The sequence below is a fragment of the Pseudomassariella vexata genome, assembly GCF_002105095.1.
Source record: "Pseudomassariella vexata strain CBS 129021 chromosome Unknown BCR38scaffold_11, whole genome shotgun sequence".
NCBI lineage: Eukaryota > Fungi > Ascomycota > Sordariomycetes > Amphisphaeriales > Pseudomassariaceae > Pseudomassariella > Pseudomassariella vexata.
This window is the reverse complement of record NW_024467966.1, coordinates 1,609,318-1,637,276: the sequence shown is the minus strand read 5'-3', so window position 1 is coordinate 1,637,276 and position 27,959 is coordinate 1,609,318. Positions and strand designations below refer to the sequence as shown.

Sequence of the window (27,959 nt, the reverse complement as noted above, 5' to 3'; positions counted from 1 at the left end):
GTATCGTGAAGCAATATGGATCCTCGGTGTCTGGCTAGGTTCACTAATGCGGAGAGGGAAGGCGTCGTAGGGAATGCAACAATACCTAGCTGCCTTCAACTCGGATGCGATCGACACAAAGACAGCCAGATGAACAACAAGGGCAAGCTCAATTGACGAGCACCAAAAGAAATCCCTCGATATACGGAGCCTCTGGCCAAAAGTGCGTGAAATGGTAGGGGTACCCTCCAGCCGTACGCATTAGTAACATTATCGCAGATAACACATGCCAGCGCACTTGGGATCAGAAATATTTGAACGTGCTAAGCCCCCGAAGATAATCCCCCGTAAGGCTCCGGGGCCCATAGGGAACGAAAATTACCCCAAGTACCGCAGACAGTATAACTGGCGATAGCGTGACATATTCACACGGCTTGAGACGACGCCCTGCCAGTTCACACACTTTTGGCCAGAGGCTTTGTGTTCCGATCAATGTTGTCAATCAGAGAAGCGTCGCGTAACTACCCCTTCGTTGCCCCTCTCTCTTCACTGGGCAAGCGTTGGGGTAGCAGCACAAAAATGCAAGCTCCCTGCGTCCAGAAATCAAAACGGTATAGATCCCCGGGATAACCCCAAGCGGCCCCACGTTGGGGGCTCCAATGGCGCCAATGGTGGGCAATGGTTGTGTGGGAGAACGGGGAATTGGCTCGTCACCGGGGAATCCGGAGCCGCTGGACGAGTGTGTACTATGTAGTAGCGCAAATGCAATTTGGACTTGCTTCGGCTCTAGCCGGATCGGGCGTTACAATTCGATCCTGGGCATGTACGATAGGACGTTGTGGGCTGATTGCGAATCATCCGGGCCGTTCCGGGTGTTAGCTACAACAACATCGGCTTAAGGTCGGTCTTCATGCAGGAAAAGAGGGCATCTGCGCAGGACATATACGTTTGTCTGATCAGGCTAGCATTGCCAAGGCTACTGAGGATCCTGACCATGAGTATAACACTTTTCACATCCCAGTACCTTATGAACAGCATTCAAAACTCGAGTACTTCACTAGTCTGCATTTTGTTTTACCTTTCCGTCATGGCACACATTAAAGCCGCCACAACAACCTCCTCATCCGTGGCCGTGGTTCGCCTCCCCAGTCCCTGCATCAACTTTTCGGTCTCGTATATAATTCGCATGCCCTGATCCACGCTCGGCGATTCGGGTGTGCCCAAAACTTCCTGCCACCTTCGGAAGACTTTGCGTAAGTGTGGCCCGGTGTGCATTATGTCATGTCGGAGCTGGGTGATCTCTCGGACCGAGCTGCACGTCGCGAGGAGTATCATCATCGCCGTTGCCATGCTGCGGATTGTTAGTCTCTAGCCCGATGATACCCAGGTCAGGCTAGCAGGCGAAGCAGAGAGACTCACGATAGGACACAAATCCAAGTATCGACAAGAACTGTGTGAGAAAATCCCGTAAGGCCAAGAATGTGGGATGTGCAAGCATCCAGACAAATCCTGGCCCGGCTCAGAATCTCAGCCTTGCGCACACCATGAGCATCGCTGGGCCCGTTGGCAAGAAGCCAGGCCAGGAACGGTCTGTAGATGACGCTCCTGCAGGTCAAATACCGTTGCCTCAGAAAGCCTCGGCATTCGCTCAGGTACTCAGACAAGTCACTAGTACTGAACTTGAAGGCGTGCGGCAGAACGTCGCGCCACTCTTCCAGCTGATGATCAAGCTCCGTGACGATGGCTGGGAATCGAGATATATCCGTCGCGGCTCCCGAGTTCCTCGCGTATAGTAGCTGATGCACACGGTTCAACAGCCGGCGCATGGAGATGCATGCTAAGAAGTAGAGGGATGCGTGTTCAGTTTCGTTGTCGTCTGAGTGGGTGGTGTACGGTATGGCTGAACCGGGGAGGGGAACGGAGGATTCGATTTGGGCGATACCGCTGACTGGAAGAGCTGACAGTTCGGCTAAGTAGTCGCTCTCAAGGATGTAACAGGCCCAGAAGATGCGACGGAGACACTCCTGGTTTTCGATGGGTTCAGTGACCGGAGGGTAAGACAGGAGCAAGAGACATTTTGCTGCTGTGTCGTGGATATAGTTCCACGCTTGAAGGGGCCGCCGCAGGTAAGCAAAGTACAGGCTTGCACTGTCAGTATCATCCCTTCAAAAGGACCGAAAGGCAGGCATACGCGGTGAAGAAGAGAGACTGAACTGCTGCACAGCTCATCTCTGAGTGGACCATATGCATGGTCTTCAACGCCCCGTCAAAGTACAACTCGGCCATCGCCCGCCGTGACGTCTTAAACTCAATGTCCTCCTTGCTGGCCGTGGTGTCTTCGCTGCCCATCAACCCGCTCACAACCTCGCTGGTGCACCCCAGCGCCATGACAAGACGAGCACAACAACCGGTCACTTGATCTGTGCCCTCGAGGAGGCCGCGCGACACCAACGTGCGCACATTGTCCAACTGATTCAATGACAGCGTCGGATACCAGAAGTTGACTCCTCGCTGAAAGGCATTTAGGATGGAATCCAAGTCTGCTGCAGATAAGTACGGGTACATGGAGTTTACTCGCATGGGCAGGCTGGGCCGTGACTGTTCGAGCTGGAAGATGGAGACATAGTTCTGGCGAATGGATGGGAACGAGTCGAAATACGACCATGAGAGGATGGACTCAGTGGTGGACGTGTGCAAGGAATCAAGTATAGCATTTTCCAGATTGTTGTGCTGGTTGGGATGGACGTCGTCTGCTGATATTTGGGACAGCGGTGGTGCTGAGATGGGACTTTGGACATGAACAGCTCTCGTTGGCGATGTCAACTATTCATGTCTGTCAGCTGTAGGCGGTCTTGTGGAGGTTTGAACAAGGTTCAGCCACCAGAGATGTTTGCATAGCCTGCAGTAATTGCTCAACTCTCAACACACCCTCAAGAATGAGGTCGCTCTTGCCTCGACTGGGCGCGTGTCAGAGGCATTCATTTCACGATTTATGGCATTGGCAATCGCCGCCGGCTTACGTGTTGGCTTCGGAGCCGTAAGAGCAATCTTGCTTGGAGTTGGTGCAGCCCTGGCATGGCTGATTCCCGTCACACCTGGCTGCGAGTCAGCAACTAAGTTCAACGTGGTTCGTGGATCGTGGTTCATAGTTTCACCACACCCGGCAGGCTGGGTCGAGTTTGTTTGGCGGGTTGCACGAACCTGATCTTGCGGGACCTGCAGATGTCGCACTGGGAAACACAGTCAACATGCGGCGCTCTTTCTCCCACTCAGGCCTGCAAAGGAGGCTTCTTACTGCATGCGACGTCCTCAAGCGCTTCCTGCTTGGTTCGTCCATCGTGCCTAGCTCTAGGCTCATACTCACGCTGCAGCCGGACCGTGGCGGACCGCGACGAAGGACAAAAGAAAGCAATTGCAGAAGGAACGACTTATGCGGAGAATCGCGGTGGGCCGTTGTGGAGACAGTTATCAGGTGCCCATGAAGCTCTAGGTGCAGAGCCAATCCAGGGCAATCGTGACTGGCTCGCCTCTTTTCGGACCATTGTGTTTTCCTTCCCCGCATCTCGGTAACTATTTCTGCCCCACTTGGACGCCCTCATAGTACGACAACAACCCCAGGTTTTCCCAGACTTCCCCGGCTAGACTAGTCTGAGTCTTCTACCCCCCCCCTCGATGCTACAGATGAGACGCCTGGTGGTACTCACCACTTAAACGAGATGCTCTTTCGGAGATCGTTGCAGGAACACGCCAGTTTCTGCTCGCACCATTCCAAGAATGGCTGTGAAAACCACGTCCTCGGACTGTCGGGCTCGGTCCAAGTTGAAGATGGCAGGTAGTCCTGGTCTGTACCCTGCGTAGCAAGTATTCTTCATAAGAAGCGAGTGTCTCCTCCCTCTTCGTGAACCAGCAAGACTTGAACTGTTTTCAAGCGATAAAATCATCCGACAGTCACCTAGCAGGGTTTACTGTGTTTACTAGTGACTCCTAGCTTCATTTTCCGATAGTATTGCTTCAGCGACATTCGTCTGGTCACGAAAGTCGCTACAAGATGGGTTTTCCGGAGTACGAGAATGACATTCACCATGACGCCCCCACCGGCGATGCTTCCACTGCAATTCAGCTGGCGCATGATGTCGACAACACGCGATACACGCCTTGGTCGGCTACTATGTGGCGACTGTACCTCATACTAATCCCGCCCTATTTGTGTGGATGTCTCAATGGTTATGATGGGTCTTTAATGGGTGGCTTGAACGGCATGGTGGCGTATCAGAAATATTTTCACATGTAAGGTGCCAGTGTGACCTGACAACTGATGGTCCAACAGTACGGGGTGGTTGAGCCACCTATACTAACATTAACCATCAGGACGGTGGCTGGCTCAAGCACTGGTCTTGTCTTCGCCATGTACAACATTGGCTCCGTAGCCGCGGTCTTTTTCACCGGGCCCACCAACGACTACCTGGGCCGACGGGCCGGTATGTTCGCAGGTGCCCTCATCGTCGTCATCGGTACCTGCATCCAAGCCCCCGCAACCACAAACGAAATGTTCCTTGGCGGCCGTTTCGTCCTCGGATTTGGTGCGTCCTTCTGCTCTGTATCTGCCCCCTGCTATGTCAGTGAGCTCGCACATCCGAAATGGCGTGGCACCATCACCGGACTGTACAACTGCACCTGGTACATCGGTTCCATCATTGCCAGTTGGGTCGTCTATGGTTGCAGCTATCTCAATAGTGATGACTCCAACTCCTGGCGCATTCCGATCTGGTGCCAGATGATCACCTCCGGCATTGTTTGCTTGGGAGTTTGGTGGTTGCCTGAGTCTCCTCGCTGGCTGATGGCACAGGATCGGCTCGATGATGCCACCAAGGTGCTGGCCAACTACCACGGTGACAATGATCCGAGCCACCCCATTGTGCAACTGCAATTGAAGGAGATGAGCCTGCAAGTCCGCACGGATGCGAGTGACAAGACTTGGTGGGACTACCACGAGCTCTGGAACACGCACTCGGCTCGCAGGCGGCTAATCTGCGTGCTGGGCATGGCATGCTTCGGCCAGCTGTCTGGAAACAGTCTCAGCAGTTACTACATGGCTGCCATGCTTCAAGCCGCTGGAATCACGGACGAGAAGAAGGTCCTCGCTTTGAACGGCATTAACCCAGCTCTGAGTTTCCTTGGTGCCATTCTCGGTGCCAGAATGACAGACACCGCAGGAAGGAGGTACGTCCCCTTCCTCTTGACACCCCCTGTATAGATCCGACTGACATGTCCTCAGACCTCTCTTGATTTACACCACCATATTCAGCTCCATTTGCTTCGCCATCATCACCGGCACCTCCAAGCTAGCAACGGACGACCCAAGCCAGACCAACGCGGCCAACACGACCGTCGCCTTTATTTTCATCTTCGGCATCGCCTTCTCCTTTGGCTGGACACCTCTACAGTCCCTGTATATTGCCGAGTGTCTACCGACCGCAACCCGAGCCAAGGGGACTGCCGTCGGCAACTTTGCGTCAGCCGCCGCCAGTACTATCATCCAGTACTCAAGTGCACCAGCCTTTGAGAAGATCAAGTACTACTTCTACCTCGTCTTCGTCTTCTGGGACCTCCTCGAAGTCGCTGTTATTTACTTTTTCTGGCCCGAGACTAAGGACCGGACGCTGGAAGAGTTGTCGGAAGTTTTTGAAGCGCCGAACCCGGTGAAGAAGAGCTTGGAGAAGCGGAGTGCGGAGACGGTGCTGAATACGCTAAAAATGGAGACGGACGAGAAGACTGTGTGATGGTGCTGGAGACTAATGGGTGGCTTGCGTCAACTGGCTGCTTGAGTGATGGGGTCAGGGTAGTCAAGCTATGTTGGAGCGTCTTTGTTAATATATCTCACATGAGCACAGCGCACGATGCAACAACTGACATTCTCTACGATAATTCATCTAGGCCCAACGGCTTGATGCTGACTGTTCTCTACGCGGCAATCTGCGAAACGCCCTCGCAACTGGATACGTGCAATTGATAATCTGCCAATCTGCCAATTGCATTGGTTTAGCAATCTGTTTCTCACGTCATTGGAGCCGTGGAATCAAACCTTGGATAATGCTTCTATCACCCATTTCAAGAATGCGAAAACTCCTACTCCACATCAGCCCTCATCTGCCTGTGATGATAACTGGCATCAAGTATCACGATTCACTTTCTGACATTGGCGACATTAATGGCATGGTAATATCCGAATTGGCATGTAAAGTACAATAAAGGTCTATGCTTATGCTCGCCCTAGAGACGTAATAGAAGATGAATGGCGTGACTTGAGAAGATCTCACGATATGCAAGTCACGGTCATTGGCGCCGCGCTGACTCCTCACTTGAAAGGAGTATACTAGTTAATGATGGTGGCGGCGACGGCGCTGGTGGCATCCGTGGTGAGTATGCTTTGCCTTGGCCGCCGTTGCTGTTGTCAAACTCATCGTCGCGGGAAGGGTAGATGCGGCTTCCACTGACGGCTTTACAGAATTCGTCGCGGACGCGCTCGACGAACCACTGCTAAGAGTTGCTGTAGTGGAGGTCGGAACCGACACGTTCTCGGAAGCACCACCCATAACAGTCGAGCTCGCAGCAGCCGAGACCACGGTCGCCGTCAGTCCTGCTGTAGTGGAGGCCGGAACCGACACGTTCTCGGAAGCATCACCCGTAACAGTCGAGCTCGCAGCAGCCGAGACCACGGTCGCCGTCAGTCCTGCTGTAGTGGAGGCCGAAACCGACACGTTCTCGGAAGCACCACCCGTAACAGTCGAGCTCGCAGCAGCCGAGATCACGGTCGCCGTCAGTCCTGCTGTCGAGTTATAAGTCTCCGGCACATCTGAATCGTCCAAATGATACAACAAAGATCCCCAACCCAGCCCATCGTAGTGGCCCGAGCCTTCGCCCCAGGCACCAGCGCCCGGTTCATAGCCGCCGAAGGTACTCAAGCTGTAGTTGAGGTACGCCGTCGTCCAGGGCGCAGACAGGCCCTTGAGCTGGATATAGTGGCTGTATAGCAACTCCCAGGTAGGCCGAAGGGCGCCGCGCGAGGCGTCGCTGACGTCAGTAAAGCTGACGATGCCGTTGGTGTAGGGCTCGAAGGGGACGTCGTTGTTGAGGTTGTAGCGGGCGAAGTACTCGGCTCTGATTGGGGTTTAGACGCATTCAGGGTAGGGGAAGGAGAAGCAACAAAACTCACCCCTTCAAAATCCGACTATCATTAAACCCAAACAAATCCACTCCCTGATTCCACGCTTGCTGCCCAATGACCCCCAACATCTGAAAATCTAGAGCCGCATGCCCCTGGTCCCTCCCAGCCTCTTGCCCCTGTCCCAACACAGTGCCCGTCTCCGGCTCCTCCACAAGATTACTCACCGCATTATTGATACACCCATTCCCCTCCCCATTCTTAAAATAATCGACGGCAAAATCCCACACCGTCGTATTATCCGTCAGCACTGCAATCGCCATGGCGCTCGCCAAATTCCCCAGCTCCCAATTCGCAAAGAAGTGCTTTACGTTGTGCTCTGACCCCAAAACGTGATTCAGGAAATCTAGGTTCATGGGCAGGAAAACAGAAGTCATCATCTTGGTGAATACCTCCAGTCCTCCTCCAGGAGCAGAAAAGGGCGCGTAATCCCTGAGCAGTTCCGCCGCATTGGCTAACTCGTGACCTTGGAAGCCAGAGGCCAGGTAGGCGTCGTCGTTCCCGCCTATCGCGGTGAGCTTCTCGCCCCATGCGGTGAGAATTCTCGATGCGGTTTCGGCATAAGTGTCATCTCCCGATATCTTCCAGCGCAGGGTGAGGGCAAACGCCGCCGCGGCATCGTGCCAGAGGAGTTCGTTGTTGGCGGCGTGTCCTTCGCCATCGTCGCCGCGGTAGATGATACTGACGGCGTTGGGGGTATAGTCGGCCGAGGCGTAAGAGAGGTTCGTGAGAGAATACCAGGAGCTGAGCCAGGGATCGAGGTTGAGGGCGATTTTGGATTGGGCGCGGTTTAGGTCGGCGGTTGTGGCGAGGAGGCCGGGGTGGGTAAATGAGAGGGCGGATTGGAAGAAGAGAAAAACAATGAGTGTGACTGTGCCGGACATGGCGAATGAGTGAATGAATGAATAAATGATTGAATGAATGGCTGGAGTTGGTGCCACCGGCTTCACAGATCTAGAAAATAAGTAACATCGAATGTTGATGGGACCTACAACTTTGCTCAGAGTTTTAACACTGAGATATCACAGCCATGAGAGTCTCGCGATCTGAATGTGGGACACTAGACCCAAGCGCCCGGACATGCGGGAACCACAGGCGCCCCATGACTGTACTGCCATTTTGTCTGTGACATTTTGGGGATTGCAAGGGGCGCGCTTCAGTGCAACTGTCCAGCGCAGCCAATTTCTTGAAGCCATAATCGTAATCACAACATGTATCTCACGGCGGGAGTTCGCTGTTCAAGATACGAATCCCTCTTCATTTGATACCCTGGTTCAAATCCACCGCGGGTGCTACATCTGTCGGAACATGCCGATGTCACGATGATCCTCAGGGATCCTGTTTCACCACAGAACCCCAGATGACAAGGCCAATGAGAAAGAATACCGAAAACGAAGCAGATCAACGCCGGCACAAGTACCGGCCCCAGGTCCGGTCTGTAAATGGCAACCACACGCGCATAAAGATGTCTATCAACGGTTGATAGAGGATAACCTTCATTTCCATTGCGTAAACCTCAGACCAGACAGACACCAAGCACGAACTCGTAGATTTCATAGCCCAGGTCTGTATGCTAGTGAAATTTTGGTTCAACCGGCTCTAGACTCATAACTGAGGCGCTGAGTCCTGCTCATGCCCAAGCCTGGTCATCATGAACAAGAAGGGAGTTAGGCCATTTCAGCATACAGTGGATAATGAACCTCGCCGAATCAATAGCATGTTGGACGAATCTTGTGGTGAACTGACCAGCTTGTGCTCGCTAGTATCTGGAGTAAGTAAATCCTGTAATAGACTGAGGAGAGCAGATATGTAAGCTGTAACTAAGAGAGCTGTATGATTTCTGGTATCTAATTATAATTTACTAGAGCTCGCTTTACATCTTGACCGTGGAAGCGTTTCTCAACGCTATTATAAGCATGTCGAGGATTCCCCAGCTTGGTTACATGCAACGCCGGAAAAGTCTCCACGCACTTGGAGTGCCGTTTTATCTTGAAATTCCATCATTTGTTCAGCTTTCTAAAACACCACTAGCGAGGACAGCCGTAGCATCTTCGGTTTCTATAAGTTCCACAGCTTCTGCACACAACCAATTGGTCACAGTGCCGCTACAGCGGCTGAAATTGTCATGGGTCCCGCACTAGGCTGCATATTTACCTCTAGCAGGTCTACTGTGGTACTACCGTCGACGAGACAGTCGCAACACTAAGTCAGAACGCACAGACTGAATGCAATAGTGGTATTGTTGCAGATCAAGAGCCAGCCACAAGAGCCTGCCACCCCAGAGATGTGGAGAATAGAGAAATCCATAGCCCCAGTGCAACTAGTGGTGATTCTAAAACTAGAAGTTATATGATCTCCCCTTTACGCTCGGGGAATGGTGGAACTGTGGGGACTTGTAGTCCTGTGAGTAAGATGGTCGATGAATAGTATTTCGGAGGTTTATGCGTGATCAGGTCTGAAGGCAGTTGGTAATGGAAAACCTTAGTATGGGAAATACAGGCAAGAGAGTTGTATTGGTGATGATGATGGGACTATCTAACTCCCAAAGACTGCAGCTGCGGAAGAGCTATCTATCCATGGGCAATTGGCCCAAGCGCTGCACCCAGCACACAGCCGGTGTGCCTGGGACACACAACACTTGCGCATTCGGTTTTTTGTGTAGGACTAACCGCATTGACCACCTTTTTGCATGCACCCCCATTTTGCAGGGTCTAACTGAATCAACCTAAATACTTCGTCCATATTATTTATATACAGAACATACTGTAACGGGGTAAGGCCGGACATCAGGGAAATAGGTTACGGGGCTAGGAAAAAGTTTATTTTATCTTCTTTAAGAGGCACAGAGGCAGAGTAGGACACGAGTCCCCCATCTTCACGCATCATCATCCTCATCTTCATATCATCATCTCCTTCTTATCTATATCTTCACCTTCGCTTTTCAGTCAGTTATTTAGATTGATTGGTTGATTGATTGAAATTTAACGTCTCATCACGTGAGACGTGCCGGGCGCAGTGCCGGCATGGTCTATGCTAGTCGAATCTATGTTACAGGGGACTGTCTTCATCTAACATTCCTGTTCAGTGCGATGGGCAGATCTCAGTAAAGAAATTGGTCTCCTCCGCCCATTGGCAAAACAAACGAGCTCCCTTGGCCGTGCCTAGGAGGGAATCTATACTATTCTTGGCCATATGCGCTTTTAGATGACCGGGCGTGGCCTTGCGGCCGCGCTTGCAAAAGTAGAAGTGGACTGGTGTCTTTGTCTTTCCACACCCGCAGTTGAGCAGTGCGTCGCGATGCTGGAGTCTCTCGTGGTAGGTCACGAAATCCCCGTGGTGCGACCTCGCTGCGAGTAATCTGCCTAGGTGTTGCCGGGGCAGGCCAAGTTCGGGGGGTCGCGGGTGGATAGCGATCCCTAGATCTCGATACTGTTGAGGGCAGGTAGTGGCCCATCGATCGTTGAAACTCTTCCAAGTGTAGGATCTCGCGATTCTCTTCATATGTGCGAATGAGGCCGGGTGTTGTGTCTTGGGTGGTTGCTCACAGGCCGCTTTGGCCTGGACATCTGCTTCTTCGTTTCCGGGGATGCCTACGTGTCCTGGGCACCACCAGATATACACTTGTCCCGGGGATGTCCAGGGTTTTCGCTCTCTCTGTGACCAGGTTTTGGACAGCTCTTGGAAGGCGGTGAACTTTGCTTGACTGCTTCCGGGACTTGGACAGATGAGCCTACCCGCAACCGCGAGATTATCGAGGCAGATGTGGACGTTATCTGCCATTCTGTTGGACGGAAGCTTTACAGCCTCCTGAAGCCCCCGTAGTGCTGCGTGGGCTTCCGCATCGTATACCTCTATCTGAGAGCCCAGTAGTTCGGACCCGCAGAGTAGTCTTTTACCGGCCTGATAACCAGCCCAGCCTGCTCCAGCTAAAGTCCTGTCGCTATGGGTAGCCAGCGAGCCGTCTGTATAGATTATTATATCGCGCTTTGAAAACTCGTTTATCCTTTGTAGAAACGAGCGGGCAGCCTCCTCCTTTGACTGTCCTGGGATATAACCGATCTTGGCGAGGGTGATGGACCATTCGCCAGCCTGCTCCCAGGGCGGTATTTGCAGAGGATCTATATATTCTGCAGTATCTGGGGTTAGGCTCGCCATACGCCTTAACCTCGAATCGGGGCCCGTAGGATGTCTGAGCCTCCTGCGTAAGGGATGGCGGCTATCCAGTTTGTGTAATCTAACAGAAGCCGCATAGAGTTTTGCGTCGAGTGCGATTTCTGCTGGCGGTAGTGCCGCTTCCCGTTGCAGGATCGGTATTGGCGTGGTCCTGTATACAGGAAGCATGGCTCTTATTGCGGTATTCTGCGTTCGATCCATTTGGTCAGCTAGGGATTGGACCCGGTTTGAGATAATGCGTCCATTCTTGTTCTGTCTGGCAGACGGCCACCATGCTTCCGAGGCGTAGAATTGCACGGGGAGCACGCACGCGATTACAGCTTGACGGAGTAGTCGTGTTGGGGCCCCTCTGATTGTGTTTCCTAACGACTGGAGTCCGTTAGCAACCTGTAGAGCTTTAGCTGAGACGAATTTGACATGGGCCTTAAAGCTAAGCTTTCTATCGAAGTAGACGCCTAACCACCTGAGTGCAGCACCGATTTTGATGGGTTGAACAGTGTGGATCGTTCCATTCTGTTGCGTAGTGGTAATGGGTGGGTTTGCATCTCTCCCTCTTCTTGTGAAGTGTATTAGCTCAGTCTTTTCGGGGTCGAACGTGATACCCTCAGACATGCTCCAGTCGAGTGCTGCTTTCCACTCTTCGGTCAGTATAGTGCAATTTTCTTCTAGGGAACTAGAGCTTGACAGTGTAGCTATGTCGTCCACGTAGCCGAATCGCGAGCGCTTGCGTCCAGGTCGGCAGGTGCCCAGCTTAAATAGGGGCTCGATATATAGAAGGAGGAGGATCGGCGAGACGGGCGATCCTTGCGGAAGTCCACATTCGAGGTCAAAGGTGTCTCCGGTTTCCCCGTCTAGCCGTATTCTCCCCTTTCGCTGCGTGGCAAAGCTATAAACCCAGCGTACCAGGTTTTCCGGCCAGCCTTGTCGGTGGAGGCGCTGTGCCAGTCTGCCTGGTAGGACGGAGTCGAATGCACCTCTGATGTCCATCGTCAGCATAGAGGTAAATTTTCCTTGTTGCCAAGCGGTTTCTATATCATGGATTACAGCTGAAATCAGATCGCTACACGATCGTTGTGGGAGCGCTCCGAATTGTTGGCTATGCAGGACTCGGTGCTTTACTGCGACCCAGGAGAGGCGTTTTGCAATAAGTCTTTCAAGGCCTTTCCCAAGTACGGATAGGAGGGCAATAGGTCGATATGAGCGTACTGCCGTTTTATCCTTTTTGCCTGGCTTGGCCAGAATAACGAGCGTTGCCTCTTTGAAACATGTAGGATGCCATCCAACTTCGGCGCAGGCTCGGAAGAGCGCAACGACTACTTCTTTGATAACTGGCCAAGCAGTTGTTAGGGCTGCAGTTGTAATGCCATCGATTCCGGGGCTGGTGTTGCCGGCCTGGAGGATAGCCCTTTGGACTTCCTTTGCGGTGACACGGGGGAAAGGGAGCTTCGGATCGGGTCCCGGTGCTCGCAGCTCGCTGGGTATATCGCCGGCCTTGTCCGTGTTTCGGAGGAGTACGCGGGCGAATAATTCTCGCTTTTCGTCTGGCTTGGAGATGAATCGGTCCGAGTTTTCGGGGTCGCGTAATGGCGGGGTATAAAAGTTTCCCGTACTTTTATGCCAGCCCGCCATTTCAAAAATTTCTTTACTGGTCGAGGCTGCAGCGATTCTATCTTTCCAATATTTGTCCTTCGCCTTGTGAAGTTTCCGGACGAAGTCCTGCCGTAGCGCTTCAATTTCCTCCAGGTGTTCTGAGCGGGTTATCCCTAGAGCTTGAAGCCTTCTTGTGTCCCTCTTTTTGTTAGTAAATGCTTGATGTTTTCGCTTGCATTCTTCGTTCCAGTATGCACATCCTTGTCGGAGTCCTTTGGATCGTTTTGTGGAGGCTGTAAGGCTTTCGATGAGGGCATTTGTCAGTTGTTGCGCTACGCGGTCCAGTGACTCGGCGTCGTCTGCCGTTCTCGCTGTCCCTCTTATTGGTTGTATGTTCCGTTGTAGGATGCTGAGAAAAAGCTCTTCGTCCATCGTATCCAGCCGAAATTTGCCTAAGGTCGGCTTGGACTTGTCCAGCGCTGGGAGTGGAACCCAGGTAAGCAAGGTTTCGTGGTCCGAGGTTGTGTTAAGGGAGGTTTCGATGCTTGTAGAGACTCCTGGCAACGAGGCTGAAGCCCAGGAAAGGTCTAGGACGTTACCTGCCCTATGTGTCGGTTCACCGATTGGCGATGTAAGTACGAGATCGAAAGATTCTGCCCAGTCGACCAAGTCCTGGGCCTTTGGGGAGGTGTACGTCGTGGTTGATTGCCAGTTCGGATGATGTAGGTTGAAGTCCCCTGCTAGTATATATCGGTTTGGCGGGGCAAGGTGGTACTGGCCTAGGATATCTTGAATGGCCTTGCCGCCTTGGGAAGCTGCTTGGGGTGCGTTGTATATGTTAATGATTGTTAGTAGGTAGTGGCGGCCACATAGGACCTGAAGGAATAGTAGGTCTGTAGATGGGGCAGATAGTGGCCGGCATTGCTCCCCTCTAAGTCCAGTCCCTTTGCGTATGTAGGTTATCACTCTCGGTCTGCTTTCAATCCAGTCATCTATTGGTGCAAAGGTCTCGTAGGCTGGGTGAGTTCGGGTGAGTCTTGTTTCCTGTGATCGGACGAAAGGCTCCTGTATCAATATAATGTCGATATGGCCTTCGTAGGCCAGGTTAAGTGCCGTCTCGTGTGCACTCGCCTTCCTGCCTACGTTGGCTTGCATGATCTGTATTTTTTTGGGTTTCTGCTGCGTGGTTCTATTAGGCATTTAATATGATGCAGTCGTTATTTTCGCTGTTGGCTTGGAGATGCGAGAGGCTGGATGCCGCTTTCCAGGCTCTTTCTCCTTCCGCTCGAATAGCGCGGAGCTGCGCTTGATCCCTTCTCGGGAGCGTACCATGGATCACTTTGGGTCTGGCGGGGCAGGCAGGGTCGTGAGCCGCGTGCGGGCCGTTGCAAGTTGGGCATTTGAGGGGGCAGTCACATCCGTTGAGGCCTTCCGTGCCTCCGCAAGGGGCCCGGTGCTCGTCGGTTGTGTGAGTTGCGGAGCTGCACTTCATGCACCTTCTCTTCCGGGTGCATGTGCGTGCATTGTGGAAGCCACCGTAGCGGTGGCATTCAATTGATTTCTTCTCCTTGGGGAGACGTAGATTGATATATACGTTGGCTCCTAGAAGCCTAGTACGGAGCGGTATCTGCTTTGCCGCGTCTACCTTGAACCAGGCCGTTACCGTGCCTAGTCTTTCTATCTCGTCCTTTTTGGAAAAGTAGGCCTTTTCCGGGCGCCGTTTCGTGGCAAGTCGGATTTCCTCCTCTAGCTCCCCGTTTGTGATTTCCAATTCCGCGTCGGTAATTAGGCAGTGACGAGTGTACGGGACATTGGGGATATATGCTCGAACCCAGGTATCTCTCTGCTCGATGCTATGCGCTTGCAGTAGGGTGGCTATCTGTTCTCTGTTATTTAGCAGGATCTTAGCGCCTTCTACTGAGGATGGGCAGAGGGCTAGTCCTGTTCGGACGTGGTCGACTCCCTTTAGTGCAGTGCGGGCATCTCCTGGCAGCTTTTCACGGAGAAAAGCGCATATATCGTAGGCTCTCTCCCTGCGGAAATGATTACCTTCATGCATCCGGGCGAAAATCCGTAGGTCTTTCGTGGGCAGTTTCTTTGGTGGCGTCGCGGTGACATTTAGGCTGTGGGCCGGCGTGCTACTCAGTTGCCTTGCAACCGCTGCGCATGTGCGGGCTGGTGTTGATTGTACTGTCGGGTCGACCTCTATTGGGGTTCCGAGAGGCTTTCTAGCAGTTGTGTCTTGGGTTGTTCGAGTGGCATGTCGAGATTGTGATTGTGCGAGTTGTGAGGTGCGGCAGTCTGGTTGCCCACGGTCCTCGCGCATCCTTTTCAGCTCCTGTTCGAGGGATTCTATTTTGGCCTTGTATGCCTCGAGAGTCTTTTGTCTGTCCGCGTCCTTCTGTTGTAGCTCTTTTGCAAGTCGAGCGAACTTTTTGGTGGCTTCGTGGATCACGTCCTTTGCGATATCTCGAGCCACGTCTTCCAAATTTTCGCGAGCTTTAGCGGTGAGTCTCCGGGGTCGCCTCGATAGCCGCGAGGCCACTGAGTCCTCGAGCTCATTGTTATTGAGGTTGAAGTTTATGATTCCTTCCATGCAGTACGTTTTTCTTTTTGTTGGATCTTTTGCGGTGGGTCAGTTATTTAGTTATGTTAGTTATTCAGCTTATCTTTACGTTCGAGATCCTATTATTGTCAGATAGGGCACCTGGTTCCTAGGTTCAGAAATAATATGGCACTAGAGAAGACTATTGTCACTTAAAGTTCAGAAGGCGAAAGGAACCCCTCTTCTCAAAAGTAACACCAAAGTTACCGACATGTTCTAAAGCATCTATAAAAGGCAGAGCAACGGGAGTTCGCGAGGACAGAAGACACAGAGAAGAAAACACCTCATTTCATATACAATCTTACGCACTGCTGACTACTCGATTGGACACACGTGATATTCGACAATTATCACGGGACCCCGCATCGGAGGAAGGAAAGGACCAACAGGTCACGTGACCTAAAGGGGTGGATATGTTGGATATGTTGGACAGCCAACATATCCAAATGATCCAGAAGAAATAAGAGGGAATGGATATGTTGGATATGTTGGACAACCAACATATCCAAGTGGGGATCAGTGAAGGAGAGACGGGTATATAAGGGACAGGACTCCCAGGCATTTCATAGATAGACAGTCTCTACTTCAGTGATCAATCTAAGCATCAATCTAACCCATTGGTGAGGCAAACTGCCTTGACGACTCTATTCCCAGTTACCCTACTTGAATACTTCAGTTACCCCAAAGCACTATACTCCATACGTCAGACCCCGATATTATTGCTAAAGGACTCCGCAGCAGGACTTACTTACTAGCACAAAACCTTACAGACTCTTTAGTGGTTTACGCAGCTAGACTATTAGAGGTTTCGTTACACGTCTATTCAGTGTGTTAGGTGGTAGGTATATCCTACTGACCGCCTGACCCCGTTTGTGACGGTTGTCACGTGATTGAGCTACACTGGTCTGAACAGATTGATAAGTGGTTGCAGATATCAAAGTCAGGGACTTTGGTATTGGTCTCTTTTGGTGAAGACATCTGATACGGTGGCGTAGTGGCAAGGATTGCAACCCCTAGCACGGCGTGACACCGTTTCATTATCTATCTTATCTATAGCTATAGGGTAACCCCCCATGGGGTCACGTATCAGCCATAATCGGTACAAGTAACAACTCTCTTATTGAATCGCTTATTAGGTATTCGCTAGACCTAGCCAGCGCTATAATTTGTCGTATTTTGGACTGTATATTTGTCACTAAAGATGCTCTTCTGATTTTCTGAAAGTTACCTTAGAAATCGGTAAATCTGATATCCTAGTATGACTTGCATGTACTTTATGTCACGGGGCTAGGGCCGTGCACCGCATGTATATTGGTACTGCACGAGCTGGCTGATGTTCCATTCTTCGTGCTACAACAATAAACTACTGGTACCCCCATACACGACCCTGACAGTTTGTAGCACCAAACACTCGCGCGCAACATAATCTCGACGATTTGTTGTTCGACGCCTACGACTTCGATTGTACAGGAAGACGATTTACGATATGACGGACGGGCAACGCAATACTACAAAGCACCGAACGACGACGACGACGACAACGACGACATTAATAAAACCATGGACACGGGCGGCAACCCTGTCACCTTGGACGGCGTGCTCCTTACTGAGTACCCGGCCACTCATGACGTATTTTGCAACAACGCGGCAAACGCCGAGCTATTCCAGATCCTCACGGAGGTCTACAATAGCACCGAGCAACCCGAGGCGCGCTCCAAGCTAGTCACCCTCTTATTTTCCTTCCTTGAGGATGGCATTTCCCACAGCAATTTCCTCTCCAGCGAGGTGGCAATGCACAAAGCGCGTGCCGACAATCTCCAAACGAACTTCAACAAACTGACAGCTCAGTTCATGGAGGCGTCCGCTGAGGCCAGTGCCGCCAGAGCTGTCAGACCAGCAGGCCCTGGTAAGAAGAAGGCCCAGGACAACGTTGAGAAGTTCAGCGGAGATCAGAACGTCCAGAGTGGCGAACGACAGCGTGCCTTCCGAGCATGGAAGAATAGTCTGATCTACAAGCTAGACGAGGACACCGATGACTACCCTACGGAAGAATCAAAAATCAAGTACGCGGCCTCCCGAACCAATGGATCTGCGGCTGATATGGTGTCTGGAATCCTTCTCGCTGTTGCTGACCGAATCCCTTTCCACCAGTGGCAGTGGCAGTCTCTCGACGATATGCTGAAAGCTCTTGGCGCGATATATGACGTCACCAATCCCGTCAAAGACGCTGAAGACGCTTTGAGTACTCTCCGTATGGGAGGACTCTCTTGGCCCGAATTTTACGGAAAATTCTGCCAGTACCACGCTCTTCTCAAGTACGACAATTCAAGCAAGGTTGCTCAACTCTCCCACAAGGTTAGTGATGACCTCGCAAACGCTGTCGCGCTACAAGTCTCTACACCCGCCCCTGATGACGTTACTGCCTGGGTACATTTGTATTCTACCCTCTTCGATAATCAGCAGCGCCTCAAGACTCGTAACGCTGGCGGCGGCAACGACAGAGAAGGCAATAGAGGGAGCACGCAGAACCAAACCCCAAAAGACCCCGACGTTATGGAAATCGACAAGATCAACAGCATCGTTTAGAAGGCCGGCGGACTCGGCATAAACCGCAAACTGTATAACTACCGCAAGAACAACAGCCTCTGCCATGGCTGCGGCGACGAAACCCATTACTGGCGCAGCTGTCCTTTTCGAGGCTACGACGGTAACCAGCAGAGGGGCCGCGGTGGAGGCCAGGGAAGAGGCAGAGGCGCTATGGTGGATGGAACGCCTATAACGCTTACAATAACGGAGGCTTCAACGGAGGCGGCTGGGGTCCTTGGCAAGGTGGCACCAATGTGAATCGGGGTGATCGTGGCGGCGGCCACCGAAACCGCGGAGCCCATTCTGGCGCCAGTGCTGGAGGAGGTTTCACAGTCAACCATATGGACTTCGGTTTCAGACCCGTTGCCTTCAACCCCTACACAGGCCAGCGAATCGGAGGAGAGCAGGACCGCCCGGAAAAGAGCACCGGCATCTCGCCGTTCTACGCGAATTACTTCTTCCATCCCCGGCTAGGAAGTGAACCTACCGGCCCCCGACCTCCCAAGATGACCAAAAAGCAGAGGGAAGATTATTTCGAGGCTAACGCCATGGCGGATAGATTTGAGGCCATGACCAACTACTTGCGCACGGCTATGGCGGACGCCCAGGAAACGCAAGCACGCTACGCCAACGCCTCACGCAAAGCAGCCCCTTTCGAAGAGGGCGATATAGTGTTTTTGGACACAAGAGACATCAAGACAACTCGGCCGTCGAAGAAGTTCGACTCCAAGCGGGAGGGGCCATATGAGGTTGAAAAAGCATATAAGTCTGCATGTAGACTAAAGCTTCCGGAAGGCTCCAAAATCCACCCAGTCTTTCACCACAGCAAGTTGACTAAGGCCCTCGACGACCCTTTGCCCGGCCAATATCGCCTCAACGAAAGACCGGTCCAGAAATCGGTTTTGGTGCACCATGACGACTTGGAGGAAGACCGAGTGGAGTTCGAGTTTACTGAGATACTAGCACAACGCGGTAGAGTAAATATCAGCTACCTGGTTCAATGGAGCGAGGCTCGTGCCGACTGGCAAGAAGCTGAAAACTTGAGGGGCTGCTGGGATCAACTCGCTGAGTTTTATGCTAAGCATCCCAATAAACCACGACCTCGCATGTACATTGAATACCTTGAGGAACAGGCAAAGCAAAAAGGAAACAGGCGACAGCGCGAGCGCCGATTGTACTATGTTTCATAAATACGAAAAGGGGGAATACGTGTCTACATATATCTTGTAGGAGGAATTGGTCTTATATTCAACGCCGAGACGACGTTGTTTGGAGGGGGGCATCTGTCACGGGGCTAGGGCCGTGCACCGCATGTATATTGGTACTGCACGAGCTGGCTGATGTTCCATTCTTCGTGCTACAACAATAAACTACTGGTACCCCCATACACGACCCTGACACTTTAGCTAATTATAACTCTCTACCCGTCTAAGTGCAGTGGTATATTACACGTTAACCAACGGCTCTAGTCGTTAGCTATGGATGCAAGTGCATATGGGGTGTGAATTGTTGTATTGGGAAAGGTTGGCCAGGTCAGTTATTCTGGCCTGGCAGAGCTATTTGTAGCTTTTATCTGCTAACGTGAATGTACACCGAGCTGGCCACCCTTACATAACCTCGCATAGAAATTTTACGATAGTAAAAACACAACGCCGTAAATCAATTGAAACTACTCTGAATCTTCCTCTCCAGAAGCTGGCAATGCGATCTTACAAGTTCGCGTATTATGCCCAGTCCCGTTGCAAATACCACAGCGCCTCGGGCGCGTTTCAACACGCTTTGCGCGACCACCATTTCGGCGCTCTTCTTGCTGTATCTGCGTCGCCAACTCCCTAGAGTCCCGTAGGTCCTGTCCTTCTTGGAAAATAAGTGATTCTCCTTCCCGTAATTGCATTTTTTTAGTCCTCCGGCGCCGGCTTAGCATCTTATTTGCCTCTCGAAGCTCAGCGCACTCGGCCCGTACGAGGGCGAGCCGCCGTTTTTACGCGTTTGGAGGGTGCTTCGGGGGACTTGGTACGTTTTTGCCGCTTGTCGGAGACTAAGTTTTTGGTCATTTTTGAGAGCTTGAAGAGCTAGTATTAAGTCTGCTTCGTTGTATAACTTTACCATAATTGGTTGTTGAGAAAATCAAAGATTAAGTTGGCCGGTCGCGTTGGCGTATGAAAGTGGCCAGCTCGGTGTCATGGCCAGCTCGGTGTACATTCACGTTATCTGGCTATCTTATCTATAGCTACAGGATAACCCCCCATAGGGTCACGTATCAGCTATATACGCCGTAGCGACTTCTAGTACCGTAGGTTATAGGACCGGAAGGAGGCCTTAATAGTATTACGGCTCAAGGAACGGCCTAAATATTCACGGACTTCATTTAGTAGTAATATCTATCTAATTCTAGGGGTCTATCGTACTGTTCTAGTTATGTAACGAGCCTCACATGTAGTAAGGGCTTTCGGACGGCGGTACGGTAGCGTGCGGTGAATAATTACGTGTCTTAGAGGCAGTTAGTGTTACGTGCGACCACTAATAGCGAGCATTCGAATCGGCTAGCAACGCCGCCTATATGTCACAGCGCTGGCGATTACAGAGCCACATAGTGCTGTATATAGCAGTTAGTGGGACCAAAAGTCAGTAACACTGACATTTCTAGACCTTTTGGTCTATTGGCCTAGGGGCTTGGTCCTTGTAAGGGAATACAGAGCTACAAGCAGGGTTAAGCCTCAATTCTGTCACTAAGTGACCGAATTCCTAGATCTTTTGGTCTATGTTGTGACGGTCAACCCTCGCAGACTCACTACAACCAGGTGACTTACAGCTGGAACACCTGCCGTGGCAGTGTCGGATGGGAAGCCAATCATAACCCTTGTAGGAGCCCCGCCAAGCGTGGATGACTTAGTCGCGCTCCCTCAAACCTAAGTTGTCATCTTCTTTCCTTCGCTCCTTAGAGTAGAATCTTCGTCGATAGCACCTAATCGAGGTCTATACCAATGCGATGCAACCCAGGTCGTGACATATGTGACGTGATAGTCTAGGCTTGCTGTCACCTTACAGTCCTCCTCTTGTGACAATTATGTCAGTGTTAACGGTGTACGGGTATCGGCCCTCGTCATAGACGAGAGGGTTCGAATCGTGGTTGTGCAGCCATATGCGAGACGGTCGACAAGCAGGTATACCGAGGCATGACTAGGTATGGCCTAGCAGACTGTGGCCGTGCGCGACAGCGGCAACTACCTCCTAAAGTATGCTGACAAGTGCGGGGTTATACACATGTGACGGTAGTCTGCTATGTGTGTGCCTTGTGCTTGGGGGTCTTAATGACTGATACGATGTCCCTGCACTAGTAAAGGGAGACTCCCGTAGAGGGATGTTCCCGTAAGCCCGGATTGCCCGGAGAGGGTCCGTGAGGCTCAGAGTTCAAGTAGTGCTAACACGTCTATTAAAGAGTCTCGGGGTCGAGCCTTATAGACGGGGGATAATTGTCACAGCGCTAGCGATTACAGAGCCACATAGTGCTGTATATAGCAGTTAGTGGGACCGTGTGTCAGTGATCCACTGGAATTCTAGATCTTTTGGTCTATTGGCCTAGGGGCTTGGTCCTCCTCTTGTGACACTATACTTAAGCCGCCTATACGCCAGGCGGCCATAGTAGCGCGTACGGTTAGAGAGTATTCATAGCATCTCTGGTGACCGGCGAATAAAACGCGCGCAAGTGCTTTTGTAGGAGTATTTTTCCATAGTTGTTACTGGCCGATTGAAATATTAGTGTAGTTGGGTGGTAAATTGAATTCGACGCGAGCGCGTTGGAAAATGAGGTGGCTATGCGCCAAACATTTTGAACATAATTTAGCTCTGCTGTTTTCAGTCAATTTGATGGCCCTGGCCGCCCTGTGTGATATAGAGAGCGTTGATCCAGAGATACCTGTTTTCCAACGTCCGGCAGACTTTGATCGTGTCGCGTATAACCGGAGACATTGTTGCAAGGAGGATGCCGACGCAGTGGTTCTCAAACGTCTGTGTCGTTGTCTGTAGCTGCAGTTTTGCCTCATCATGGATTCCCCAGAAGTAGCTCACGACTGCATAGCTGGGTGCATCTTTCGCTGTTTGGGTGGAGAAATCTGGCCAGGAGGGGATCGCAAGCTTTCCGGACTTGGCCTCATCCAACGACGAACTAGCCTGGTCCCTGAGAAGAGAATGATCCTGTAGGACGGGCCATGAAGATAGTCCATTGTATGAAACTAAACACGTGCCCTAGAACATTAGTGTAGATGCGTGGCAAGGGCATCAAGATCTGCATAGGTGCGGTGTGGGTGTGGTGAAAGGCGAGGCTTGTGAGAGACTGACTGGGGGGTAAGTAGGTCACTTGTCGACACCTGAAGGTATCGTTAACGTCCAAGCTACCTAGCATTTATTTCCATCAAACGTGGGGCCTATGGCCCGTACAAGGATGAGGATCAGCCGACATATATTGTCGGTAGTTATGAAATCCTTCGCCTCCCGCCACTGCCTGAGATTCAGGCAGTCAAACTTCACATCCCAGGCTCTTGACCCAACTGCCACGTGATGTTACGCTATGCCGCAATCCGGCATCGTTGATTCGCTGGCTATTAAGGTGGCCGAGACAACGATGAGTACAGTTAATTTCGACGTACTTAGTTCAATTCGCCGACACACAAGAGGCAGTTCGAGCTAAAAGGCAGTATATTTATAGGGGCCAACGGCAAATATACCGAGGCAAAGTTTATGCAAAGTAATGTAAGTGGTATATGCGCGACTAATTAGTGGATGCTCCGTCACCGTTAATCATTACCATCAGTCCTATTTGGTCGCAGCAGCAAGCTCAGCCAAGATAACATCTGCTGCCTTCTCCGCAACCATGTACGTCGAAACTGCGGTAAACGTGCCGGGGATCCTAGGATAAACGGACGCATCCACGACTCTCAACCCAGTCACACCCCTAACCTTGAAGTTGGAATCCAACACCGCCATGGGATCATCATCCGTTCCAATGGGACACGTCGAGCTGGCGTGGTGGCCCCAAGCAGTGTCCTGCGCGTACTGCTTGATATCCTCAGGCGTAGTGACATCCGCTCCGGGGAGAACCTCAGTGACGTTCACGAGCTGTCGATCAAAGGCATCACGGGCCAGCTCGACGGCCTCGTACAATGCCTGCAGGTCGGCGTCGTAGTCGCCCACGCCGGTGTCGAAGTAGTTGAAGACGATGTCGGGCATGTCGAGCGGGTCGGCAGACCTGAGCGTAACGGTACCGGCACTGTTGCGCGGGTGCGCCTTCAGGATAGCCCAGGTGAACCAATCGTGCTCGATGGTAGCATTGGTGCTGTAAGTGGGGAAGTAACCACGGAAGTTAACGGGCCCACCAAAAGCGAAGATATCGTAACCCTCTCCCTCGGCGGCGCTGGAAGTGTAGAACATGGCCGCGGCCAGACCGGAGCTGGAGTAGATGCCATGGTTGCCTCCCTCCTCGGTTTCGGCCCAGCGGTCGAGACACGGGTCCGCAACACCATTAAAGCCAAACGTGCAGTCATCGAAGGAAGTGAAGTTCTCGGAGACACGGCCTTGTACAGAGATTTCGTAGTGGTCCTGCAAGTTCGTGCCCACACCAGGCAGGTCCGAGACGACATGGATGCCGAAGCTGTTTAGCTCGTCAGCGGGACCCACGCCGCTGAGCTTGAGCAGTTGCGGGGAGTTGTAAACGCCACCTGCTACGATGACTTCACGGCTGGCGGTAGCGCTACCCGGGGTGCCGGCGGCGCCGGTGGAGAGGGGGCTGGCAGAGTAGAGATGCTCGCCATCAAGGAACTCAACGCCAGTGGCGCGGGGGACGGTGGAGTTGTCGAAGACGACCTTGGTCACGAAGCAGTTCATGCGGACATCAAGGGGGTACATCTTGGTTCCGTCGTCGTTGACAGCGTCGCGGACGGCGACGACAAATTCGCGGGACCCGGTGCGATGCGCATCGTTGGTGGAGAGGGGAATTTGGTAGAAGCCTGGCTCAAGGTCCCGGTCAAGAGAGTCAGCGTTGGCGTCTCCAAGGAGGAGGGATGCCAGGTTGAAAACCGAGTCGGTGACGTTGCCCAAGGCCAATGCACCTCCCGTAAGAACCTCGAGCAGTTGCGGGTCTTCTAGAGGGATGGTGAGAGGAGCAGTCTCGGTCTGCAACCAGCCATCATAGCCATGGCCGTTGATGCCCGGAAGAAGGTATTGGTTCTTCTCCATCTTGGTGAAGTAGGTGCGCATGTTCTCGGCAGACCAAGAGTCGTCGCCAGTCAGGTTGGCAATATACTCAAAGTCCGACTGGTGAGGGTAAACAGCAATGAGGGCGTTGTGTGCAGTGCACCCTCCCAGTGTGCCTGTTCGGGGGTAAATCGTGCCCTTCATGGTCGAGCCCTCGGGGGGCTGAGACCGGTGTACTCGCCGCCATCGGCAGTGTCGTATGTGGTCTTGTAATCACGTGCTTGTCGTTCGTTATCGGCGTAGTGACGCACGAAGAAGTTCCACGACATGGCAGGGTCTTCGGATGACTTGGCCGAGTAGGCAGGGACTGTGTAGTTGTCGTTTTGTCCATGGTCGTCGCCGGCTTCGATGAGCAGCGTCTTGTGGCCGGCAAGGGCAAGTCGGGCAGCGAGAGGGCCGCCACCGGCGCCAGACCCTACAACGACGTACTCATATCCGGTAAGGTCAACCGCGCGGGCAACGGAGACGGAAGTGGCCAAGAGGCCGAACAATCGTTGGAATAGCATTATAAGAATTACTAAATGGTGCTAGTGTGTCAGCTCATGTAGTGGTGTTAAAAGAGTGATACCACGGTGGGACAAAAAAACCAAGACATGCATTGTCGATCGAGGAATCCGGCTGATATATACAATGAAGGCATCAACCCCTTTCGTTCTGGTCGGGAAACGGCTTAATTCCGAGGTTGTCATTGTGGGCATCACGGGTTGCGATCCAATTCACCTCGCATTGACAGCATCAACAGAATGCGAACTATACTAGCCCAGTTCGACGTGGTTCCTGCCAACCACAATTGGCAAAGCGAAAATGGAATTTCCGTTGCGGAACACTGCAATAGTCGTTGCACTAGACATGCGGGAGGGAGGAGTTGGGGCGGAGATTGAAGTCCTCAATTGCGCAACCGCCTGGACACGGGTTGTGCTTTCACTCACCTGAACCCTGCAACGTTTCCGCAAGAGGTTCCGCACCTGATTCCGCACCTAGTAAAAACGACATCAAGATCGTCCTTATCCAATGCTAGTGAGATGAAGCCAAGCCTGCAAGACATTCATCACCGCCGAATTCGACTCCAACTATCACTAGTGCACGCTTTGCACGCCCCTGAGTGGACGTAGATGCGGTGTTGCAAGAGACGCATCGAATGATGTGCAGGGGAAGCCTCCCGTGGCCTCAGGTGCTCCTCCAGGGTCACAAAACGTGGTCTTGCTAATGCAAGGGTCCGTTTATGAGCTAGATGCGGGTATGTCCTGCCTAGGGCCCTGCGTGATCCCTATGGGCCGTTCTCACCCCATCGACTCTTGAAGCAACAATCGCATCAAGTCGCAATGATAGCGACTGATCGTCTTAGACATCCCTCAAATTTTCGGATCCAGGGGGGTTTTGCTGTTGATTTCGGTTACAACATTGGGATTTTCCGCGGCACTTCCGAGGAATACAGAAAGAAAATTCAGATGGAGAAGGCCTCGGATGATGAATTAAAAACACTTGCACTAGATTGGCTAGTCAACGGATGATCGCCACCAGGTACACCGTTGAACGGTGAAGGTAATATATACACACTCTGAACCTTGGGGCTATCAGCGGCTGGTGGTGTTAGTTAGACTTGGCTATGGAAAAGTCTTGATGCGTTTCTGGGTATTTTGCCTTTACTACCTTGATGTCAGAAAAGCATTCCCAAAGGCGCACGAAAGCCAGAGCAGCAGATTGAGTCCACTACCGGCGGAACGCGGAAGAGCAAAGACACCTTCCCCATACGCTGAATGAGCCAAGACAATGACGAATAGCTCTTAAAAACAAGCAAGGTTACGGTATGTGGTAGTCTAAATGCAGTTTAGGGCTATGGCAACATAGATAGTGTTCGCACAGATAGTTTAGTTAGCTCGTTATACAAGACAACTTGCATGCCCTTACAAACTTTGACCATGTCTATAGTGAACTATGAGAAAGACGACAAAGGCATTCAGAATAATATTATAGTGATAGACATAACCGACAATCTCAAATACCATTATTTCCACTGAGATAGGAAAACGACAGCATGGGTTTGATAAGCAAGGTGAGAAACCAATTGCGTTTGGACAAGCCCCGGCTCAACTCCACCAATCCCGTCTCCTGAGTTTGTTGTGGGGCCTGTACCAACTTCGAGACCTTGATGGGTCGACATGGATATAAATTTGGTGGATCCTCTGTCTGGTATCAAACCCCTACTAGGGCCTCGGCCAGCCCTGGCTGACCTATGTGTCTCTTGAATTCCTCGCTCCTATCGCGCTTAACTATCTCTCACGTTATTATGGAGTAAAACTCAGCCTTCCGGCCACATCTTCCAGTCCAACCGCTTCGGCATCCTTTGAGGACACACCTCAGGGTACCCCGACTACTTCCAAGGCTGAAGAGCGTCTTTTTGAGCACTTCCCTACCTAGACCTTCTCCGAACAAGTAAAATATACCTTATTGTAGTCGAAGGCAGATAGCAATAATACCTAGCCTGTTTACGCGACTATCCTAATACTACGTATCTTAACCTAGCTGTGTATTTGTATTCTTTTGTCGGCTGGTGTAGTTGGTCACTTCGCTGGTAGATAAGTCCCGATTTGAGCCTCGCCCACTTGGGTCGGTGACGAGTGCTCTTGGCTCACGGGATCCCTGTCGAATCCGATACTATCTTTACCTTTAAGGAAGAGGTAGAGACCTTCAACCCTATTGAAGTCCAAGATAACCCTAGATTGCTCCTAAAGCCTCAGCCCGGTAAAAAAAGCAGGCTCTCTTATCTTGTCTATCTCCTCAGAGGTAGAGAGAGATTGCTGCCTAATGTAACGGGGATATCACACGTCTCACGATAGTCGTCAGGTAGTGCAAAGAGCGGCTATGATGCGTCATGGTTATGGGTGCGTATATTGTAAGACTGATTCTTGAGGAATCTAAGTTAGGTGGGAGCGCCTCTAGATGTTCACTTTGACTAGGTGCTTCCGGGGTTCTACCGGATCGGGGGCAAAACCCACCCGACTCAGCTTGTCAGCTGAGACCGGCCCGCCATGATGGCTCTTTCCTTACACTAAAGAACGGGCGTATTGAAAACTGAGGCAGTATAGGCAGTGTGGAAGTGATACCGTGCTGGTTAAGGCACTAAGGTTTGATTAACTAGAAGCTATTACCATTAACTTGTGAGTTTACTTCAATGAAAGAGTATCACTCCTAAGATTCCCTTTTCAAGCGAAGTCAGAGTCTTGACGTCACGACTGCGTCGGGCCTTCCATATCAACCACAGTAATGACCTCCCGCCGGAGCTGTTAACCATGGAAGTCACCACCGTGTTTTCCAACACTCCCACTCAGATCCGGTGAGGTTGGATATCAGCTGTAAAGCAACTTCCACTGGATTTCAACTTCCATTACTTCGTAACGGCCCTCATCCTAAGCATGCTTCTAAAGTCAGCGAACTGATGCTTTTTAAGTGGCTTAGTAAATCCGTCCACCACTATCTTCTCTGTTAGAATGTAGTTAACCTCAATTATTTTCTTCTCTTCGAGGTCGCGGGTGTAATAGTGGCAGATATTAATGT

At 51.7% G+C, this 27,959-nt stretch overlaps 5 protein-coding genes across 5 annotated transcripts; 2 read left to right on the top strand and 3 right to left on the bottom strand.

Annotated features, from left to right (window-relative positions):
• Positions 1-1,053: 1,053 nt before the first annotated feature.
• BCR38DRAFT_349309 (uncharacterized protein) lies at positions 1,054-3,337 on the bottom strand (the record flags this gene model as incomplete). The annotated part of the gene is made up of 7 exons (XM_040856482.1): positions 1,054-1,330; positions 1,399-2,121; positions 2,171-2,802; positions 2,861-2,936; positions 3,000-3,074; positions 3,181-3,209; positions 3,275-3,337. The coding sequence occupies 7 exons, from the start codon at positions 3,335-3,337 to the stop codon at positions 1,054-1,056; spliced, it is 1,875 nt and encodes a 624-aa protein (XP_040713151.1).
• Positions 3,338-4,027: 690 nt separating this feature from the next.
• On the top strand, positions 4,028-5,759 carry BCR38DRAFT_348627 (general substrate transporter; the record flags this gene model as incomplete). Its single annotated transcript, XM_040856441.1, has 3 exons — positions 4,028-4,266; positions 4,348-5,199; positions 5,255-5,759. 3 exons carry the CDS (start codon positions 4,028-4,030, stop codon positions 5,757-5,759), a joined length of 1,596 nt encoding a protein of 531 aa, XP_040713150.1.
• A 425-nt stretch (positions 5,760-6,184) lies between these two features.
• On the bottom strand, positions 6,185-8,409 carry BCR38DRAFT_397721 (chondroitin AC/alginate lyase). The gene is made up of 2 exons (XM_040857670.1): positions 7,193-8,409; positions 6,185-7,137 (listed from the first exon to the last, which is right to left on the bottom strand). Exons 1-2 carry the CDS (start codon positions 8,083-8,085, stop codon positions 6,357-6,359), a joined length of 1,674 nt encoding a protein of 557 aa, XP_040713149.1. The 5' UTR covers positions 8,086-8,409; the 3' UTR covers positions 6,185-6,356.
• An 8,513-nt stretch (positions 8,410-16,922) lies between these two features.
• On the top strand, positions 16,923-18,326 carry BCR38DRAFT_49292 (uncharacterized protein). The gene has a single exon (XM_040864701.1). It carries the CDS (start codon positions 17,130-17,132, stop codon positions 18,153-18,155), a length of 1,026 nt encoding a protein of 341 aa, XP_040713148.1. The 5' UTR covers positions 16,923-17,129; the 3' UTR covers positions 18,156-18,326.
• Positions 18,327-22,832: 4,506 nt separating this feature from the next.
• Positions 22,833-24,971, bottom strand: BCR38DRAFT_442923 (glucose-methanol-choline oxidoreductase-like protein). Its single transcript, XM_040860844.1, has 2 exons — positions 24,574-24,971; positions 22,833-24,520 (listed from the first exon to the last, which is right to left on the bottom strand). The coding sequence occupies exons 1-2, from the start codon at positions 24,908-24,910 to the stop codon at positions 22,968-22,970; spliced, it is 1,890 nt and encodes a 629-aa protein (XP_040713147.1). The 5' UTR covers positions 24,911-24,971; the 3' UTR covers positions 22,833-22,967.
• Between the last annotated feature and the right edge of the window lie 2,988 nt (positions 24,972-27,959).